This window comes from Vicia villosa, linkage group LG7 (genome assembly GCF_029867415.1).
Source record: "Vicia villosa cultivar HV-30 ecotype Madison, WI linkage group LG7, Vvil1.0, whole genome shotgun sequence".
Taxonomy (NCBI): domain Eukaryota; kingdom Viridiplantae; phylum Streptophyta; class Magnoliopsida; order Fabales; family Fabaceae; genus Vicia; species Vicia villosa.
In genome coordinates, this window is record NC_081186.1 from 37,989,622 (window position 1) to 38,005,659 (window position 16,038).

General features: G+C 35.1%; 2 protein-coding genes across 2 annotated transcripts; both read right to left on the minus strand.

Annotated features, from left to right (window-relative positions):
- Window positions 1-288: 288 nt before the first annotated feature.
- On the minus strand, window positions 289-2,365 carry LOC131620450 (delta(8)-fatty-acid desaturase 1-like). Its single transcript, XM_058891529.1, has one exon. The coding sequence runs from the start codon at window positions 1,889-1,891 to the stop codon at window positions 536-538; it is 1,356 nt and encodes a 451-aa protein (XP_058747512.1). The 5' UTR covers window positions 1,892-2,365; the 3' UTR covers window positions 289-535.
- Window positions 2,366-13,991: 11,626 nt separating this feature from the next.
- LOC131618892 (uncharacterized) lies at window positions 13,992-15,292 on the minus strand. Its single transcript, XM_058890048.1, has 2 exons — window positions 14,486-15,292; window positions 13,992-14,339 (listed from the first exon to the last, which is right to left on the minus strand). Exons 1-2 carry the CDS (start codon window positions 15,290-15,292, stop codon window positions 13,992-13,994), a joined length of 1,155 nt encoding a protein of 384 aa, XP_058746031.1.
- Window positions 15,293-16,038: the final 746 nt, after the last annotated feature.

Here is a 16,038-nt window from a genome sequence, read left to right on the forward strand (position 1 = left end):
GAGAGGAATTTGTTTTCATCTACATAGTATTGAACATCAAGCTTTTTTCATATTAATAGAAAAAGCAGAAAAATAAACAGTACAACTGTCTAAAGAATTTCTATGGTAGCAGAGATTTATCAAATCTTAAACGAAACTCTTGATATCATGTTAAGAAATATGGTTTGAGTTTAACCTATCCATACAAAATCGGCTGGTAAAGTTAAGAATGTCTCAACTTATAAACACATGTTCAGACCATATTTTGACCAATGTAGGAACACAACCAAAAAAAAATAAGATAGGTAATAAGAAAATGAAAATGTAACCTGAATATATTTTTTATGTTCAGATGTTATAGCACACATAAACAGTGATCATATCATCATCAGTTATTACAACAAAACAGGCCTAATAAAAGAGAAATTGAACTCAATACATAATTCAAACATAATGACAATAACATGAATGTTTGATAATAGTAATAATAATAGAAAAGTTTGAAACCTTCTCTGCACAACTCAAAATCCACATGCTTCTTTCTCTCTTCTCAAGCTCATCCATGAGTGTTAAAAGCTTCCCACAACAAGTTCTGTGGAGAAGCATTAGTGAAATCCCTTGCTTGCAGTGCAGCAGTTCTGAGAGTCTTGAGAGTCCAAAGATTTGCCTCAACAAATGTCAAACTTCTATAAGGCAAATTATGTTTCTTGCAAAGATCAATCACCAACGGTGAAACCTTCCTCAGTTGAGCCCTAGGTAGCCTTGGAAACAAATGATGTTCAAGCTGAAACTGCAAACCACCAAAGAACCAATCCATCCATGTCGAACAAGAGATATCCAATGTTCCGCTCGTCTGCTTCTCAAACCAATCGTTTCCGCTTGGAGGACCGACGTACACGTTAGCAGCGAAATGGTTCAAACAGAATTGAAGATGTTGGATGGAACAAACCACAAAACAAGCAAGAACAAACATCAACCTTTCCGGCCAACTAGGTAGGCATGACAACAAAAGAGGGAACCAAGTCCAGAACACCGCGATTCCCATGATGTTGTAAAGTCTATCAGGGACATTTCGGGTCGGCGAAAACAATAGCAAAAACGTCTGAAGATACAAGTTCAGCCTTGCGAAACACAAGACAGGGTAAAAAGTCCAATGCTGATAACTGATCAAAAACCTAGACAAAGCATCAAACTTCAACTGTCTATCATAGAAATAAGACCTGATGTTCCCGAATAATCGCGAAGAGACAGCAAAAACCGGGATATGCTGCAAATCAGGATCATAATCAAGACTATTGCAAGCAATATGATGAGCATTATGAGTCCATTTCCACCAAGCAATACTTATACCAGTCAAACAATTCCCACAAATAATCTGCGCCAATTTATTATACCCCTTACTGGACATAACCTCGTAGTGACCGGAATCATGACCCACATAAGTACTTTGCATCCAAAGCAAACCCAACAACATCCCAGAACCCAAATGAGCCCAAATACTCTCACAACCCACAACACCATAAACAACAATAGAAAACATAATTGCAACAGAGGTTAATGTGAACAAAGTAACATGCTCTTTCTTTTCAAACAAACCCAGTTTCACAAACTCAGAAACCATCTTCCTATAATCCTTAGAAACCTCAGACACCTTAAAATCATCAAGGTAAAAGCCAGTAAAAAATCTCTCAAGATGTTTCCATGCAGTACCAGGATGATATGCTATAAACGCATCGGTAACATCCTGGCCAGCGAGATTCAACAAAACAACCTCTCCGCCAGGGTGATCTTTACCCCAATCAGAAACATTGTAAACCTTACCCTGAATTGAGATCCATAGATCTCCTTTCTTGTTGTGCTTGGAAAGTTCATCCGATGATATATACTTCTTCTCTTTCTCAACAACCTCCATGGATGGCGGTGGCGGATGAGTGAATGAATGTCGGTATCAGATCCTGCAAGAATGTAGATAGAAAAGATGGAAACAAGGAAACTCCTTTAATGGTTGTGTTCTGAGATACAACCACAAAAGGGTCCTTGAAAATTGGTTATGATTTTGCAGCGATCTGATGAGATGAAATGAAATAATGTATGTAACTTTTGGGTACAGAGAAGGAGAAGAAGAGTTTTGTTAATGAGAAGAGAAGGGTTATTTATAAAAACTGGGAGACAGGTGTTAAATAGCGGCAATTTCGTGGTGGAAAAAGAATGGGTCAAAATTTGGGGTTAAGAATTGAGAGACAGGTTAGTAAGAGTGAGGATGCAATGCAGGGTGTTATAGCTTAAGATAGAATCGAAACCGAAGATATTTTGAGAGAGAGAAAGGACGCGTTAAGTAATGGGATGACGCTGTTACCCATGTGGGTTTGTGGAGAAGGGACGGACTAGTTGGGGTTTTCGCTGTTTTGATTTTATTAGGAGGGAGAATAACGTTGGGTTATTCTTTTAATACTGGGTCTTACTCTTTATTCAAAATAATAATATAATATTATTACTATATAATAACGGTTAGTAGGATAGAAAGGAACTCATGGGGAAGATAGATAATACTTTAGTCCTTTGTAGGGTTTTGCAAAAAAAATATTAAAGTGTTTCTTTTTTTATTTTTTTTTCAACTGATGAGCTGTTATTAAAGTATTGAGAGGGATTGCATTTGATTAAAAAATATTTTATCTTGATACAATTATATATTTATCTTTAATAATATATATTTATTTGGATACAACAAAAAATTCAACATATTTAAAAATTAAAATAAGGAAAATGTTAATGAGTGTTTGACTTGATAATCATTAAGAATTTAAAATTATATATTTTTAAATTATATTATTAGAAATAAAAATAATTAATTTTTTAAGGAGTAAAAAAAGTTTTAAATATTTTTATTCATTGCATTATAAATTAAAATTATTTATTTATTTAAAGAGTATTTTTTTTATTTGAAATTTTTAAAGAGTATATCTAAGATACTCATTATTATACTTTTAAAATTATAGTAATTTATATAGGACACTCGCGTTTTTCAATTTAACAAAATATTTTTTAAATGCTACTCTTAATTAAAATGAATATTTCGTTTAACGGACTTTAGATTGATTAAAATAGTGTTAAAAATTTTGATTAAAAATAAAAAATAAAGATGAATTAAACTTTCATACTCATTAGGATCAGTTCAAAAGAGAATGTATATATATTATATATTCAGGGTTTTTTTTTTTTTGGACATTCTACACATTCAGTAAAACTTCAACTTTGCTTCTTTTCAAAAACGATCATTCCTAAAATATTATATCAAAGCTTCCTTTTAGAGTAAATGAATTACAACAAGTAAAATTATCAAAAATAAAATAAATTGAATGTAACCTCACAATTAATATCTTTAAAATATTAAAAAAGATTATTTAATTATTTTACTTTATTTATTTAATTGATAAATCAAATTTACATATATATATATATATATATATATATATATATATATATATATATATATATATATATATATATATATATATATATATATATATATATATATATATATATATATATATATATATATAAGTATAATAAGTGATACTTTGTGTGCGGTGAGATACACAAGAAGACTTTTGTGTTTTGATCCGTAAAATAGTTAATGGATTTTCCAACTGTTTAGCTAGGGTATTTATAGGCTTGGTAATTTGATATATGGATGGATGAGAAGACATGTTCAAGTGTCTACAAATTTGGCTCGCGCCCCTAGCTTGTGACCAGTTGTGAGTCACTTTTACCTCTGAGATGGGTGCACTCATCTCTCTGGATAAAAGCATCTTGGCAATCAAGGCTTCGTACTCTGCCTAATTGATGTTGTATTTGAATATCAACCTCGAGAATTATTTTATGAGAATATCTTTTGAGCCTTCGATCATAATTGCTGCTCCATTTCCTTTAAGGTTTGACGCGCCTTCGACCAACAAGGTCCACACATAAGAGGCTTCCTTACTAGATGGGGAGTTTTACTCGACTATAAATTTGGCTAGTACCTTAGACTTTATACTCCCCCTAGGGAGGAAGTGTATCTCATACTCTGATAGTTCGATAGACCATGACACCATTTTTCCAGCCAAGCTTGGTTTCTTCAATACCTAACGAATATGGTAGTTTTGTTTACCATAATTATGTGTCCCTAGAGATAGGACCTCGGCTTTCTCATTGTTATCACCATTTTCAATGTTGGCCTTTCTATTTTCTAATATCTTAACTTGGAACCTTTGAATACTTTACTGACGAAGTATATCATTTGTTCATTACATTCCCATTTTTAGACTAGCACAAAGCTCATGGATTTTTCAGTTACTGATAGGTACAAAAATAAAGTCACAACCTTTGTCAAGTGAGTCATGATTGGAGGGTTCTCAAAAAAGGTAATCAGTCTCGCAAATGCCTCATTGTATTCTTCGGTTCACTCAAATTTTTCTTTCTTCTTTAGGATGGCGAAGAAGTGGAAAGCTTTACATGCGGCACAAGAAAGCAACACAAGAGAGAGGGGTCATGCACCCTGATGATTTTTGGATTTCTTTGATCGAGGTTAGATTCCTCATGTTGATGATGGCATAACATTTTCTCAAGTTCGCTTCTATCACTCTCATGGTCAACATGAAACCCATAATTTTTCATGCCTAGACACTAAATGAACATTTGGCTAGGTTCAAATGCATGTTGTATTTCCTAGTCGAGTTTAACATGTATTCCATATCACTGTACGTAGTAGTTTTCCTTATTTAGGGCCTTTATGACCATGTCATTTATATGAACATCAAGGTTCCTCCCTATCTAATTTAATAATATAACATCCATCAACATTTTTTTAAGCAAAAGGGATTCAATAAATAGCACTAGGGGTGCTACAACCCAAAATTACAACAAGAACACTAAAAAGAGTCCACAACCCTTCAAATCAATCAACAAAGCACTAGCCTAGGATCAATACACCACTCTTCCCAAACACCATTAACATCCCCTTTGTAGAAGACAACCAACCACTCCCAAGAGATCAATTTGATCAAACCCAATCCATCAACATATGATAGGTAGCACCTGCATTCTTGAGATTAAAGGGCATCACTTTATAGTAACATTTGTAGTTGTTAGACATGAAGGCGGTTTTGGGCACGTCATGAAGGTCCATTTCAATATGATTGTAGACATAATAAGTGTCCATGAAACTCAATGTTTTATGCCATAGTGAGTCGTCAATTAACATTCCATTTTTAGGTAGATGATGTAGATCTTTATGGCACACCAGGTTGAGGTCTGAGAAATCTACACACATCCTCCACTTTTCTTGAAGTCTTCTTTACCAATAATACATTTGCGCTTCCTTTGTTTTTTGACCTATTTATCAATGGTCATCCTTCTCTCCTTGTCTACTTTACACTTCCTTTGGATCACTAGTCTGACTGAGGTGTTAAGGGTGTTACAATGGTATATATTTTTTGTGTTAATCTCCCGTATGTCTGAGCACTACACCAAAACTGCTTTTATGCAGCACACCATAGATAATGCTTTTCTACCAAAGTGATGCTATATGTCTAGATAAAAAATTATAATTTAAAAATATACACATTAAACAACGCTTTATCAAAAATGCTGCCTAAAGTTGAGCAAAGGTGCTGCCTTAGGTTCACATTCGAAAGCGCTTTCTTAAAGCGCTGCCTTAGATTCACATTAGAAAGCGCTCTCTAAAAGTGTTGCCTTAGGTCCAAATAGAAAGCGTTGAAAGTGCAACCTTAGATTCACATTAGAAAGTGCTTTTTGAAAGCGGTGCCTTAGATTCACATTAGAAAGCTCTTTCTGAAAGTGTTGCCTTATATTCACATTAGAAAGTGCTTTCTGAAAGCGCTGCCTTAGGCAAATTAAAATTGAAATTAAAAAATAGATTATAATCACTGTTATCATTACTTTCTATTCTCCAGTACTATTATCGTTCTTCTTCTCCAAACTAAAAACCCTTAAGGATCTCTAGAATTTCACGAAAAATCTTTTGAATCCACGAACACACCTTCTGAATCCACGAATAAACATTCTGAATTCGAAGAACCATAACCCACGACCGCGAATGTCTTCTTTCTTCTCTCACGAAAATCCCTTCAGCGAATTCTAAAAACCCTAATCGAACCCACAATTGCGATTTTCTTCTTTTGCAAAACGAAATCACTTTCATTTGGGTTATATCGTTCTTCTTCGGCATTAGAGGTATGAATTTACTCTGGCATTGTTTATAGAATTTCAATACAAGCTCATAGGATTAGTGCTTAACAAAATAAGTTCAATAAGCTTATAGCATAAGTGCTTAAGACTTTTCTGGAACATGAAGTCAGAATTAACTCTAATCGTTTTTTGTTTTTTGCTGTTGAATCTTTTGACAAAGGACTACAACTCCGATCAAAAACTCAACGTTAAATCTTACAGCATCCCCGGAGTGGTATGCTCTTCGAATTTCCATTATAATTATTCACATGTTAATTGCATTATTAGATGTTAGGTTTTTGAATTTCTAGCTGAGATCTAGCATGATTCTAGACGTAGCAGTTAGTTGATTTCTATAACGCCCCAGACTGCTTTCGGGATAATCGACTAACCCCACAAACCAACACGAGTCTTTTCAGCATGTTTTGACCTCACTCACACGCTTTCCGGGAAACGTCCCAGAAGATCACCCATCCCAGAATTGTTCCAAGTCAAACACGCTTAACTGTGGAGTTCTTATGAAACGGGCTACCGAAAAGAAGATGCATCTTGTTGGTATAGGTAGTACCTATTAATCCTTATAAACCTTCCTTCAACTATGCAGTCCCATACCTGTATAGCCTTAGGATTCCTCTCATTCCAATGTGGAGACCACTCCTTGCAATATTCGGCCTAGAGTGTTACATGTAGTGCAACCACCCTTCGCCTTCTTCGGCCTCGGGTGTTACATGCCCACCAGCTTCCGCATGGTTCGTCCTCGAACCACATCGTAGTGGGAGAGGTCTGGCTCTGATACCATTAACAAATAATCACAAAGATATTCACAACCAATCCATAAGATATAATCACAACTCAATGCCAATTAATCAAATACAATTCAATTACTTCACCGATTATCCGATTCATTCGGTTAAATTCACTACTTACTGTCATACCATAATCCCTATGTTATTTACTAAATCCCAAAACATGATTACAGTTAAATTCTCAAGATACCGTTATTTATCGACAAACCGAATAATTTATCTAAGTCCAAGTATTTTCCAATTAAATAGACTAATTGAAATTAATTCGTCTATTAATTAAACCAACCAATTAACAATCATACCAAATTAATTCAATTCAATATTCTATTCTCAATTCATTTTCCAATTACTATTTCATTCTCTATTCCAAAACTAACATTTAATATAAAGGATACTCAAATCCGCACAATTTCGGTCGGTTCGTAAAATAGCCCAATTTTAACAAAATAACACCACCACGTTAATCTACTAATTAAACTTAGCTACCACGTAAATTTTCATCAAATTCTAGACAACTAATTATACCGCTTAATTCGGCTATTTCGATCAAACGGGACTGTTTTGCATTTCATTAGTTCTATAATTGCTACTGTTACACACTTCTTATGCTATTAATTAATTAATTATACTTTCATTTCATAATGGTTCCATTCCCATTTTTACTATACTATTATAAGTAACTAATGAAAATGTGGACACAGTAGAAAAACGATTTCACAAGGCATGTTGGAACAGTAAGTGGCACAAAAGCAATTACCCATGAACATCATAAAACGAAACAAGGGGCTACATGAAGAATAACCAAGTAACAGTAAGTGGTGCATAGCACTATTCCTGGAAACATCATAACATGAAACAAGGCCACATGGTAGGTTTGGAACAGTAAGTGGCATTAATAATTTAACAAGGAACAACATAAACCAAAACACGTAAATTTTATGGCTAAAACACACATTGTCGGCATCACTCTTGGACTGTCGGACGTCACACAACATAGTTATCACACGCACAACATTCTTAATAAATTCCACTTTCAATGAACAGCCACAACAATTTCAAACAGTGACAGAAACAAAATTAACATAACACAATGACCAATCTATACCCTAAACCCACATACAACCCATCATATTCTCACTTAGGTAGTAAGAATCCTCCCTTACCTTAGATTGAGTGTAGCTTTAAGGAGAATCAATGGAAGATTGGAGGAAAATGGCACTTGAGAGCAACACTTTGGGTCTCCTTCTTCTCCTCTTAACAACCCTAGCCTTGCTTTCCCTTTCTCTTTCTCGGTTACTTCACAACTTCAATTTTTTCCACCAATGCCAAATGAGACTCCTCTTAGTTACTAAACCACCAAATGGGCCTAATAAAATTATAACCCTTAATACATAGTAACACCACTATTTAAGCCCAATATCATTTCTACACTTAATATAAAAATAATACTTCCACTTAATTACCATTAAAATAAAATCCGATTATTTTAACATACCGACTTATTACTCAATACCTCATAATTCCGGTCTAATCTTAATTACTCGGAAAATTCCCAAAAACTCTAAATATTAGCTCATTAATACTTCTAATACTAAAAATATTAAAATATCCGATTAAATATCGATCCGCTATCCCGAACTAATATCGACTAAATCCGACTTTAACTTAATAAATCCAAATACGCCTCTTAAAAATAATATCGACAAATCCAAATTCGACTAAATCCAATATTTAATCCCTTAATAATTTAATTAGCCAATTAATTAAATTCGGGGCGTTACAATTTGCATTACGAATTTGATGATAATCGTTTTCTATTCCTTTAAGTGCATCGTTAATAATTGCCTCTACTTGCAATATTAGACTTTTGTGGTTGCAGGTTAAAATAAAACTCCATTTATTGAGACCTGGAGATTGTTTAGTTGACCCAAATATTGAACATATTCCATTTGTCTTCTAGTATTTTTCATTTTCTCTCAATTCTTGAATTATTTTATTTTATTTACCATCCATTGTTTAGTAATGTAGGCCTATAATTGCTAAGAATTGTCATTGTTCCTTATATTTCCAGTTTTGTTGTTATTAAAGTTCCATTTCCAGTAGAGAAACTTCTCAACCAGTCATGTATCCACCATATTTTAGTTCACGAAATGACATATACATAATTTTATGGTTTTTTCGACAGAGGGCACGCTGATAGCAGCACTTACCATATGGCAAATTCTTCTACTTCCGCATGCATCTCGCCATATCCAATATGGTCCTGTTTCTTCTTTATGCTATTTCTTCTTTATTTTATTTACCTCCTGTTTCTTCTACTTCCACGCTGAGGAGTATAAGGAGAAATTACCTCATGACTAATACCGTGTTCTACACCGAATTATTCAAATGTAATAGATGTGTATTTTCCACCTTCATCTATTCGCAGAACCTTGATCTTCTCTTCACTATGGTTTTCGATAAACATCTTAAATATCTTAAAGATTTTGAATACTTTATTCTCTCGCTTGATTAAATAGATCCAAAGCTTTCGACTGTACTCATTGACAAATGAGACGAAATACTTGTTTTCACCATTGCTATGCTCCTTAAAAGGGCCACATACATTTGAATGTACAACTTCGAGTATGCAGGAGGATCTTATTGGCATAGTCGAAACAAAAAACACTTTTGAAACCCCAACCAACCACAAAACATTCTCATTCTACCATGTTCCACATCTCAGACTCTACCTAAGATCCACCTACCAACTCCATTTCTCCATTATCATTGGATTCCCAATGACTATATCAAGCTCCCCTCATATACTCATGCCCTTGAGCAAGGTTTAAAGCTTCCAACTTCAATCAACGTGCTTGTTATGTAGATTGACCCCTCATCCTTCCATTATTAGATCATGCTAACTCTCCTCATTCACTCAAATTCTCTTCAAACCATTTATTCCCACAACTATTTTGTCCAATTCAATCCATACCCTTCATCTCTAAGCCTATCCAAGCCAACCCGCACACACCACCTAGGCATAGTACATCATCCACAAATTTTGTCTCAACAAATCCTTTTATGGAACAATCCATAGGACCATTTTACCGGTCCATAGCATTTGTCCCACTTGGACCTTAACCATAAATTAGTTGACTAGGTTTTTAGTGGCCCGAAAGTGGTTATAACAAGCTGGATAGGCCTAAGAGAACTTCCCAAAAATCTTTTGACTAAAAAAAAAATCATATCTCTAAATAATAATTTAAATTCTTATATTCTATTGCAATTGTTATTTGAATTTCTTCAAGTGGATCTTAATCCATTACCATTTAGATCCATTAAAAATGACTTGGTATTAAAGTATAAAATATAACATTAATGGATATGAAAATTCACAATGTTATCTTATTTTCTATACTTTTTCCCTTTGTTTTCTATTAGAGTCTGTTTGGTTCAAATGAGGGGAGGGGATATGAAGGATTTTTTTAATCAAATTCGTGTTTGGTTCAAAAGAAGAGAGAGGAGAGGAAGAGATAAGTATTAATTAAAAATATGTTTGGCTCAGGAGGGGAGGGGAGATGTTTATTAATATTCAAATATGAAAAATTCATGCATATTTTTTGGTGATAAAATCTCTAATATTGAGAGACTAAATCATTATAATTTACCATAATATTAATAAACTGAGTACACTTGATTCAGATTATAACTCTCCGACACAAATGAAACTATATGCTAATAACAATTTTTAAATCTAACGAATCATCTAACAAAACAATACATAAAATAAGTTCTTATTAAAATTAATGATTTAAATTTTTTAATAAAATGAATAAATAAAAAATAAAATAAAATGAATGATTTAAAACTTGATATAAAAGAAAATATGATAGGATAAATAACAAAATTAGAAGAAAAATGAACATGATAAACATTAAAAAAATTATAAAATAATGCAATGATCATGATTTATATTAATTCCAAAAATTTGAAAATAATTTGAAGGTAGATGACCGTTATAATAAGTTGATGAAAACAATAAAGAAAAATCACATAGAAGAGAAACAGTAACGTGAAAGAAAATAAATAATTTTAAAATACTAAAATTTAACGGAGAATATTTTAGTAAATATAATAATATTTTACATATTAAAAATCAGAATAGAAGTTATTAAAATAATAAAATTAAGAATATTTTAATCTTTTAATAAAAAGTTTAAAATTTTATTTGTGATGAAATGATTTTCTAATAAAATTTATAATTCTTACTAGTGAAGGTTTTTGTGAGAAAATATTTAGATAGGAATATATTTTCTCACAAAATTTCAAACAAAATCAAAACTAATAACTTTTATTGAGGGGGATTTTGTAAGAGAAATTTAGTAACAAATTTTTTTTCACATATGTTCCGTCACTAATATTTTCTAATTTGATTTTAATAAAAAAAACTTAACATCTCTTTTTAATGTTTTTTTATAAGCAAGATATGATATAAAGAGAGTACTAGGGATACTCAAAACCCGCTTATAAAAGACGAGGCCAAAGCTCGGACACAACATTATCCACCAACTAGAACTAAAAACCTACAGCAAAGAATTTTTGCAAAAGTCATAATAGTTACACTTGGAATGGGGAATCTTACCGATACAAGACCATTTCCACACCTTAAGTTTAATGTTCCAACCTAAGTCCGAAATGCAAGGTTTTGCGTTATTAAATATGATGTCATTCCTTTGGCTCCAAATACACCATAAAACTGCCAACCAAATTATGTTCGAGAAACCCTTTCTCAATTTCCTAACCCGATTATCATGAGACCAAATTGCCAAACTAGACGCCAAATCCCCTCCTAAAACCGAACGGCCACCTACCTAATTGATAACTCCAGACCAAACTAGTTTGGAGAATTCAAACCCCAAAAATAAATGATCAACAGATTCAATTGCTATCAAACAGAAAATGCACTTGAACTCTATCGGATTGACTATAATACCTTTACGCTGCAGCATCTCCTTGGAAGGAAGCCGATTATGGAGACTTCTCCACTCGAAAGCTCTAAATCCGAAAGGAACCGAGGCTTTCCAAACGGCTACAAAACCAGCAGAGTTAGAGACAACTGCTACTGAATCTGCAAGAAAAGTAAGTGCCTTATAGCCGTTCCTAGTCGTGTAACCTTCCAGCACTTCTAGATGCCACTCAACCGTGTCCAAACCAGCAACAGACAGATACAAACTGTCAAGAAAATCACGCAAAGTCTGCAGCTGTCCCTGTAGATTAGAGTGAAGAGTAGTGATCCCTAAGTTTCCCCATTCCCATCCATTCGCGTTCCTATGGCCAAAGCTTCTGACGTTACCGTCCTTCATATTGCTGGCTTGATAAAGTTGAGGGAATAAGTCTAAGAATCTTCCTGCAGGATTCCACAAGTCACTCCAAATGGTAGTCTCTAAGCCATTTCCTAGAATAAACCTGCAACCATAAATTAAAACAGGAGTTTAATTGAAGTTATAAGATTTCTCCAAAGATAAAATGTCAGCCCACCAGCTCGATTTGCCCAACCATCTAGCCGAGGCACCCCTCGTTAGAATAATATATTTCATATTACCGTACTTCGCCATAAGAATATTCGTCCATAGCGACTGAGAACTTTGCAAAATCTTCCAATGCCACTTGAATAACAGAGCAGTATTGAGTTTCATAATTCTCTTAAATCCCAAATCTCCTTTTTCAATCGGTAAACAAAGCGATTCCCACCGAAACCAAATCACCTTTCTTTTCTCTGCACTACATCCCCACAAGAAATTATTCTGGATTTGTTCAATAGTTTTGCAAACCTTCAAAGGCACTTCAAAGAAAGATAACTGAAATATCGCTAAACTAGATAAAACCGATCTCACAAGCGTAATTCTGCCTCCCAGGGACAAGAATCTCCCCTTCCAAGAAGCGAGACGACCCTTGATCTTGTCGATCAAAGGTTTCCACCAGGAGATCCTTCTATGATTCGAACCCAACAGAATACCGAGAAAAAGGAATGAATCACGTTCAACCTTACAGACCAGAAAGTTAGCTGCAGTTGCCACAAAATTCTCACTAAGATTGATCCCGATAATCCTGCTTTTATGAAAGTTAACACCCAAGCCCGACACAACCTCGAAATCTCTCAACACCGCCTTGTGTGCCCAAACCTGCCCCTAATTCCCTTCTCCAACCAGCATTGTGTCGTCAGCAAATTGAATAATGTCTATGGCAACTGAGTTAACCACCTTAAAACTGGAGTAGATATCGACACTCACGACCTTCCTCACCAAAGAAGCCAAACCTTTAGCAATGATACCAAACAAAAAAGGGGATAACGGATCCCCTTGCCTCAAACCTCGCTTAACCTTGAAATCTCTCGTTGGACTACCGTTAACGAGAACCGACGTCCAACTCGAACAAACCAACGCTTTCATCCATTTAATCCACTTTTCCCCGAATCCCATTCTTTTAAGCATATATTTAAGAAAAACCTAGTTCACTTTGTCGTACGCCTTTTCAAAGTCGACTTTAAAAAGAAGGCAGCCTCTCTTCTCCTTAGAAGCCGAGTCAAGAACTCCGTTTGCAACCACCACCGCCTCAATGAGTTGCCTACCGGGTATAAAAGCGTACTGCATACTCGAAATAATAGAGCCCAACACCAACTTCAGTCTCGCTGCCAAAAGTTTGGACACAACCTTGTATAAACAACCAACTAAACATATAGGGCAAAAATCATCAAGGGCAAAAATCATCAAGGGCAATAGAGTTCTCCTTTTTGGGAACTAAAGTGATAAACGATGACACAATAGAATTTGAAAGGATACCTTTATAGTGGAAATCATTGAAGAACCTCGTGAAATCATCTTTCATGAAACTCCAACATTTTTTGATAAAGAAGAAATTATAACCGTCCGGACCCTTACTCTTAGACCCCTCACAACCCCAAACCGCATCCTTTATTTCATCCTCCGAAAACAGATCTTACAAAGTGCATTTCTCCCTGTAAGAAATAGCTTTAAGAGATATTCCTTCTAGAGAAGGGCGCTGGAAAACAGGTTCAGAAAACTTGTTCGCAAAATGCCTCATAACTTCCTTCTGTATCTCTCCCACCGACTCCACAACACCGTTTTTCGACTGGATACTGTTGATGAAATTTCCCCTCCTCCTTGCTTTCATAGTACAATGAAAATACCTGCTGTTCATATCTCCATCGGCATCCCACTTAACTCTAGACTTTTGCAATAACATGTTTTCTTTGATCTTCAAATTCAACCACATCTTTCTTGTCGCCTCGCTCATTAACTCCACCACATCCCTCAATTCATCTTCCTTTATCGAAGAAAGAAGCGCATCGGTATCATTGATAATGTTCACGCTTTCCCTAATATTCAAGTTGATCCTCCTGAATACCTCTGTATTCCACCTCCTAAGACTGACTTTCAACAAACGCAAATTTTCCTTCAGAATAAAATTGCCTCTCCCTCCAACCTAATCTTATCCCATTCAGATGCTACAAACGGAAGGAACTCCTTATTCTTAAACCACGAATTGTTAACCATAAAATGTTCCGGCCCCCAATTCTTCTTGTTGATAATAATCCAAACTGGACAGTGGTCCGATATGGATCTAGGACCAATACGTTGATCCACAATCCCCCATCTATCTATAAGGGAATCATCCACCAAGAAATGATCTATTCTGCTCATTACTTTACCGTCACCACTATACCAACTAAATTGATTGTCGCTGGCCGGAAAATCGATAAGCCTACTTTCTTCTATAAAATCCGCAAACAATCTAGACTCTGCAGACCAACCATTACTACTTACTTTCCTTTCTCCATCTGATTTCATTGCGTTAAAATCACCGCCCATCATCCACTCCCCATCAGAAAATTTGTCTCTATGAATCAACAATTCTTTCCAAAGTAATTTCTTGCCGCTTAGAGAACAAGGAGAATAAATATTAACAAAATAGAAATACCTGTCCTTCCTCCGCACCTTTACGCCCAAGAATCCGTGACCTTTGAAGCTGAGCACCACTTCTGTATTATGTTCTTTCCATAAAATCTCAAGCCCCCCAGATCTCCCCTCCGCCTTCGAATACGACCAACCAATGCTGTCCTGATTCCACAAGTTACCTGCTTTCACCCTGTCAATCACTGCCAATTTAGTTTCTTGAAGGGAAAATTGATCAGCTTCACCATTCCGGATAATCCTGCTAATACATTTCCTATTCAAAATACTACCTTCACCCCTTATGTTTAAGGATCCTACAATCATTGGGAACTGTCTTTAATCACCTTCTTCCCTTTCTATCTCTCTTTATCAGCTAACTCCATTATCTTTATACTTTTAACAATATCCCTCTCCTCCCCACAGGGAACAACACCAAGTTTATATATAGTAGCCCACAATTTTCTCCCCACCCTAGAGTCTGTATTATCAACTATTCTATGGTTGCATTTAATCAAGTCTGAATCAGTAATACTTTCATCGCACAAAATGATACCTGCTGAGAAACTATTAACTTCCCCTTTGTAATATTCACACCTCTATTTTCATCAGAAAGCCTGTTTGTTGCTGAACACGAGTCACCATCTTGTTTCTTATCCAAAGACAGCCCAAAAGAGGATATAGAATCGGAACACTCCTTTAGAGCTCTCTTCTTGGGCCTAATTATCTTCTTAAAACGAGGCCCACCAAAATCATATATACTTCTATTTCTTGAGATCTTTTTCAAAGTCTTATGCCTTCCAGTATCAGCTTTATTCACCTTGAAAAAAGTGTCAACCGAACTAAACCCTTTCTCGTTTACTTCAGGGAAAAGCAATAAACTTCCGAGGGCCCCACCCTATTCTCTATCTTCTGGTACCACCTCCCTAGCTGCAACAATAGCCTCATCAAAGCAACCTATAACTTCCTTGTTGCGTGAAGGAACATAAGCCAAGGATTCAAACACTCCCTTTTCAGAAGAAATATGATCCGCTTCTTTGTCCTTCGTGCAAAACGTATGTTCCCCATCGTTC

Coding starts and splice junctions, on each gene's coding strand:
- LOC131620450 (XM_058891529.1), bottom strand. CDS start 1,891: ATGGAGGTTGTTGAGAAAGAGAAGAAGTATATATCATCGGATGAACTT.
- LOC131618892 (XM_058890048.1), bottom strand. CDS start 15,292: ATGATTGTAGGATCCTTAAACATAAGGGGTGAAGGTAGTATTTTGAAT. Junction 14,340..14,485: donor AGATTAGGTTGGAGGGAGAG/GCAATTTTATTC, acceptor TCTTCGATAAAG/GAAGATGAATTGAGGGATGT.